At 36.5% G+C, this 6,305-nt stretch overlaps 1 protein-coding gene and 1 non-coding gene across 2 annotated transcripts in view; both read left to right on the top strand.

The window, feature by feature from the left end:
• The first annotated feature begins 1,819 nt into the window (after window positions 1-1,819).
• Window positions 1,820-6,305, top strand: part of Pdss2 (Decaprenyl diphosphate synthase subunit 2) — a 30,026-nt gene continuing 25,540 nt past the window's right edge. The window contains exons 1-2 of the mRNA XM_074095648.1: window positions 1,820-2,437; window positions 4,681-4,812. Of these exons, the coding sequence (XP_073951749.1) occupies window positions 2,127-2,437; window positions 4,681-4,812 (443 nt within the window). The 5' untranslated portion in view covers window positions 1,820-2,126. The remainder of the gene's footprint in view (window positions 2,438-4,680; window positions 4,813-6,305) is intronic.
• Window positions 5,981-6,142, top strand: LOC141433872 (U1 spliceosomal RNA). The gene has a single exon (XR_012451978.1). It is a non-coding gene; the product is annotated as a U1 spliceosomal RNA (small nuclear RNA).

Raw genomic sequence — 6,305 nt, 5'->3', positions numbered from 1 at the left:
ACTTCAAGTGTCAGTGCCAGTGTCACTTGTCATTGTCAAACAGACAGACCAAACCGAACCCTATTGGTTGATTGATTTGACAGCAGACGCTTTGGTATTGCTAGTAAGTTTATAAAAACTACTATCTTTGTTTAAAAAAAAAAATACTACGTTGTTGGAATACTTACTTTTAAACAACATCCAAAACAAAACGCAGTTATTTTTGATTACTTTTTTATTTTTTCATCTCAGAAGATTAGACAGCAATATAATACAAAAATAATTTTAACGATAAATCAAACCAGTCAGTTTGAAAGGTTAGTCCTCCAATCTTCTATAGTAGTAACATTATCAAGTGGCAACATTATATTTAATTTCATTCATTCATTCCGTAAGTTGGCATTCCTATCATTCGTCACTACTTCCGTGGCAAATAAGGAAGTGAGTACACTGAAACTAAATGAACTGTTTAAGTAATCCATAGTTTTTTAGGGTTTCTTATTCTTACTTCAGTTGTTGGCAAAAACAGAACTCTAGGATCAATTCGTTGCCCATACTCCATCTATTCCTCTGTCAAGATTCTTTTGAGAAACGCAAGGTGGTCACTGATATTAATATAATATACCTATTCTGGTCTGTTATTCTTGGGAGCAGTGAAAAAAATCAAACTTCGAAATCAACACAATGAGGGCTATCGTTTTTTGTCTCACTAGATGGCGCACTGTAGCGTGAGGTTTTTAAGTATGGCTTTCAAAGTCTGTTATTACGGGCGTGAAAACAAAGTTTAGATTTTATTAAACACCTAAAACTGTAAAAAAATATCGAGCATGCCACAGTGTTGCATAGTCCCCGTTTTGTTCGGAAAAAAGGGAAGACAAAGGTTTCCGAAAGACAAAACTGTCTCAAAACACAGACATTCATTGCCCCGGAACGCATATTTGCTATAATTAATTTCAGATATTGCAAAATATTCACAAATTTATTCTAATTATAAATAAACACGCGTAGCTACTAAAAAGTAAATTTGACATTTCGAGACCTCAGCTACACTAGCGCCTCTTCGAATTCATTAGCCCTATTAAAACATAGGTACTCATTAAATAAAGTAGCCACTGCAGGGTAGTGTTTTTGAAATTATGATTGTTAAACGCCTACCATTGAAAGTGTAACATAACAGGCGCTCCAGGCCATGGCCCCTTGGCCCTAGGATAAATATTCTAGTCTTCACCTTATATAATCCTATCAGTTTACAATTGTTTTACAACCAGTCGAATGAGAAGCGTGACTGTCTATGGTGAAATGTCGAAATTTATATGAATGTAGTGTTAGTTCCAATTTTCCCCGTAGCTACTTTAATTTAGGTCTGTGTCCGTCCACCCACCCACCACTAATGAAGACTATCGCGAATGAATTCGCTGCTAGAGGCGCTAGTGTAGCGTGAGGTCTCCGAAATGTCAAATCTCATAGTTTTAAGGTGAGCTACGCGGGTTTATTTAGAATTAGAATAATTTTGTGAATATTTTGCAATATCTGTAATTAATTATGGCAAATATGCGTTCCGGGGCAATGAATGTCTGTGTTTTGAGACAGTTTTGTCTTTCGGAAACCTTCGTCCTCCCTTTTTTCCGAACAAAACGGGGACTATGCATGCAACACTGTGGCATGCTCGATATTTATATGGTACAGTTTTAAGGTGTATTAAATATGATTTTAATCTAAACTTTGTTTCCACCATACTTAAAAACCTCACGCAACAGTGCGCCATCTAGTGAGACAAAAAACGATAGCCCTCATTCCATTCACCATTCATTCTGTACTAGTTGGTTCTGCAAGTTCCGTCCGGTCGGGTCGGCGGTCAATTCAATTCATTCAGTCAGTCAGTTTATTATTTTCGCGCGAAAGTAACGGACGAACTTGGTCCGCGTCGTCGCTCGCAACGTAATCGTAATTTTTTATTTACGAAACTCATTCTCGTTTATGCAATAATTAGTTGCACGAACTCTAGAATCCTGCGAAAACCCGTGTGTTACTGTTTCCCAGCGTTGTGCAGTTACTGTTTACAGCTGTTTTATTGTACATAAATAATTTTTGTACGTTACAAAATTCAAATTTTTGCACTAAATCGTTACAGTGAAGTAATAGCCAATATGAGTTTGAGTCGTTTGCGAAATGTCGTTAGGGCCGATTTGGTGAAAGTTTGTGCGTCAAATGCAGTGTCGAAACTACATGGACCTTGTTCTAGAAGGGAGCTGTGCACATCTGACATTCAGCGTGCTTCTATTGCCCAACATACATCGAAGCCAGATTGGAATCGTGCCGTGAGCGAAGCTGAGAAAATTGTAGGATACCCAACCTCTTTTTTGAGTTTGCGATGGGTGCTGAGCGACGAGATCGCGAACGTTGCTCTACATTTGCGAAAACTGGTCGGGAGCAATCATCCTTTATTGAAAACTGCCAAGTAAGTCATATTTCACGGGTAGTTAGTAAATGGGCCGAACATGGGTTTCACCGAATACGAATATTCGGCCGAATGTTCGGTAAAACTTATACCGAACCGAATATTCGGCCAAATTTATATTCGACATAATTGTTTTCTAAGTAGAAACTAGAAATACTTTGAGTTAGAAATATGATTCATTTTTAATTTTTTAAATGTTGTTATTTAATCAATTTAATTTAAATCTTGATTAAAACAAAAAACTTGCTTAATTTCGCAAAATAAAGTCCTGGGCCCAGTTTCTCGAAGCATATTAGTGTAATAATATTAGAAGTGTTTTGTCTCATTTTCTCATACAATTTATGAGACAAAACACTAATACTATTATGACTAATATACTTTAAGAAACAGGGCCCTGATCGATTATATTACCAACCATATTATAAAGATCTTACTTATATTTTGATTTTTAATTATATATTACATAAACATAAAAAGGGTATATTAGGTACAATAAAATTAAATAAGCTAAAACTATAATAAATCTAAAAATGGACCCTGCGGCATGGTACCAAAGATGCTGGCAGCATTTTGATTTTAATTAATAACCACGGCTCTTTGACGGCCAGATAGCCTAGTAGTTATAGAACCTGACTACGGAGCTTGAGGTCCCGGGTTCGATTCCCGTGTCGGGGCAGATATTTGTATGAAAAATACAAATGTTTGTTCTCGGGTCTTGGGTGTTTAATATGTATTTAAATATGTATCTATATCTATATAATTATATTTATCCGTTGATTAGTACCTACCCATAACACAAGCCTTGCTAAGCTTACTTTGGGACTAGGTCAATTGGTGTGAATTGTCCCGTGATATTTATTTCTTTTTTATCTGCTGATTGAATATAAAGCTACAGTGTCAACAAAAACATAAAACCTCACTGTACCTCATTGTAACACTCAATTACAGTAAAAAAAATTGAGTACCACTTTGCCGAACATTCGGTGATGTAGCCGAATATTCGGCCGAATACGAATATTCGGTAAATATGCCGAATACCGAATATAAAACGAATATTCGGCCTATCCCTAATTTTGAGTACCTACCACTGCCGAACATTCGGAGATTTAGCCATCGATTTAGAATGATTTAGCCGAATATTCGGCCGAATACGAATATTCGATAAATCTGCCGAATATGCCGAATACCGAATATAAAACGAATATTCGGCCCATCCCTAGTTAGTAGGTAGATACCTATTTCATGCCGACTTATTTATTTATTGACCTTTGTATGTACACGCGTATTTCGGTCGCAGAAAAGTGGTAAGAAGTGATAAGTGTAATATATGTGTAGGTACACTTAAAAATCAAAATAACGTGAATTTCTGAATTTGTTCGTTTTTTTCCTAGTATTTTTTTCATAAATTCGGTAAATTTAAACCTAAATATTTTCGTAACAGCCTCTTATTTTTTAAAGTTTGAGCGGCTCTCGTGCTGATTCGGAATAATTATTTTTTAATTGCAACACGCAATTCTAGTTGCTTATTATTATTTGAATGAGATTTATAGCTACAAATCTGTTTTAAATTACACTACTTTAGTTTTTAGAAAATTGTTTCTGTTTACATATTAATGCACATTAATTATACCTATAATTTGATATAGCTTTAGGATAGTCCCGATTGTATATTTACGGCTGCGGCTACTATAATTTTACGAAATTCTTATAAATTTGTTACTTTATTAATTTCCGGAACCCGAACCGGTAACGGTTCACGCGCGATCGAATTTTTCTATTAATTTATTTAGTTTACGTTTTACTTTGAAAGTTTATTAAAAGTATTTTGTATCTTCTAAAAAAAATAGAATTTGACAAAAAAGACCAAAGCTCGGTCGCTCAAGTACTTCATTACTACATCGAGTTTGAGCTCACATCTTAGTGTTTCGGAAATTATATTCTAGCTTTTGCCCGCGCTCCGCCCGGTGGTATCGGTTATCGCGCGCGTTCTCGGGAACTGTGCATTTCGGGATATAAAGTAGCTATGTCACTCGGGCCCATAACTTATCTCTATGCAAAAATCACTTCCATCCGTCGCTCCGTTACGGCGTGAAAGACGGACAATTAAATACTTTCGCATTTATAATATTAGTATGGATTTACCTATCATGATCATTACGGCGACGAAATTGTAAGAAAACCTAATTTTAGTGCATCACTTCCATTGAGGATATCCTCATCTCAACCCTTCCCTTGTCTAACAGGAACCTTATCTACAATGGCAAGAACAACATGCAAGCTTGGGGGCTCATTGTGCTCCTGGTGTCCAAGGCAGCTGGCCACAGCCCTGAGATCCCTGACATGGAACAGGACAAGGCTGCAGGGGTACTCCACAGGTATGTGTACAGTCAAAGAAACTGAATCATGTACCAGGGTGGAACCTTTTCATAAACAATTTTGCTATGATTTCTTAGGAAAATGTATGGGATGTCAACGTGACATTAGTAGCAAAAAGATTCCATTACTTATGTGATTCAGTTGCCTTGGATGTAGTTTACATGAAAGATATTGCCTACGAATAAATATTCGTAGGATAATATTTATTCGTAGGATATTGCCAAGTATTTTACTGCCACAGTTTTTTTCCAAAATCAACATTACCTCCTGAGTTGTAAATTCTAATGCTAACAATATGTATTTACTAGTATTAACTAATACATATTTATTTTTAGTAATAGAATTTATATCTTTTGAAAAGGTAATACAAAGTAAAGTTTACAAAAAAATTAATTCAACTTTATCTGTGAGACATTAAGATTTGATTTTTGATGTCAAATTTTGTAGTATGGTTAAGTTCTTAGACTTTGGTATGGTGGGTCTCAGGAGGATTTAGATATTTTTGAACTCCATTTAATTATTTAAATATGATTGTATTAGGAATTAGTCTCCTGATATATATTTTTTAGTTTTAACGTAGAATTATTTCTTGATCACCTACTTTATTAATTCATTGTCATTAAATAGGCCATTGAAGAATTTATTAGATCATGATGATCTGCCCTCATCAAGGAATTAGGGCTTGCTGTAGGGTCTTCCATATGTTACAGCCAAATGCTGTATCTTGACAGTCCCTCTAGTCAGTACATTTGTTAGACCACTGTAATTTTTTTAAAGTAGGTATAAAAGACTGATTAAGTTAAATTTATTGCTTGGCTAAATTTATTTTTCCACTAGCTTAACATAAAAGCTTTCTTCAACATCATTAAGTTTTTGTAACAACACAAACAAAAAAACATTGTACAGTGAAATCGCGAAAGGAAGTGTGTGCGTAACAATTCGTGATTAGCAATCCTTACGTGTCACGACGACGTCACAGACTTGTGCACACGAGAAAAGGTAATAATATGTATTGTTTATACTTAGTAGTACGAAAAAAAATAGTAGAAGCAAACTCGCAATTCTATTTCCCGCTAGATGTCGCTGTACCGGCCGGTCCCACTCCTGCATCGCGCTGTTAAGATTTTTCCTGCAGCAATGACCCGCTCAGCGCGGCGCAAAGAAATCATACTTACCTGGCGTAGGGGACACCGTGATCAAGTAGGCGGTTCCCCCAGGGCGAGACTCTCCCATTGCACTGCGGTTGGGTTGACCCTTGCGATTATCCCTAATGTGGATAACTCGGACGCGTAATTTTTGGTAGTGGGGACTGCGTACGCGCCGTCCCCCCATAATGATGATGAATTAGCACGAGTTGCATTTAGGCCAATCGGTGCAGCGGGGCTAAACTTCGAACTTTTGATCGGATTCAATTTACGCCAGGCGGGCCATAGTGATTCTGATTGGTAGACTGGGCTGCGATTGAGTATGCTCTAACTCTTGGGGCTCTACC

This window comes from Choristoneura fumiferana, chromosome 12, assembly GCF_025370935.1.
Source record: "Choristoneura fumiferana chromosome 12, NRCan_CFum_1, whole genome shotgun sequence".
Classification (NCBI taxonomy): Eukaryota; Metazoa; Arthropoda; class Insecta; order Lepidoptera; family Tortricidae; genus Choristoneura; species Choristoneura fumiferana.
The sequence above is the reverse complement of the archived record's forward strand: the minus strand, read 5'-3'. Positions and strand labels throughout refer to the sequence as shown.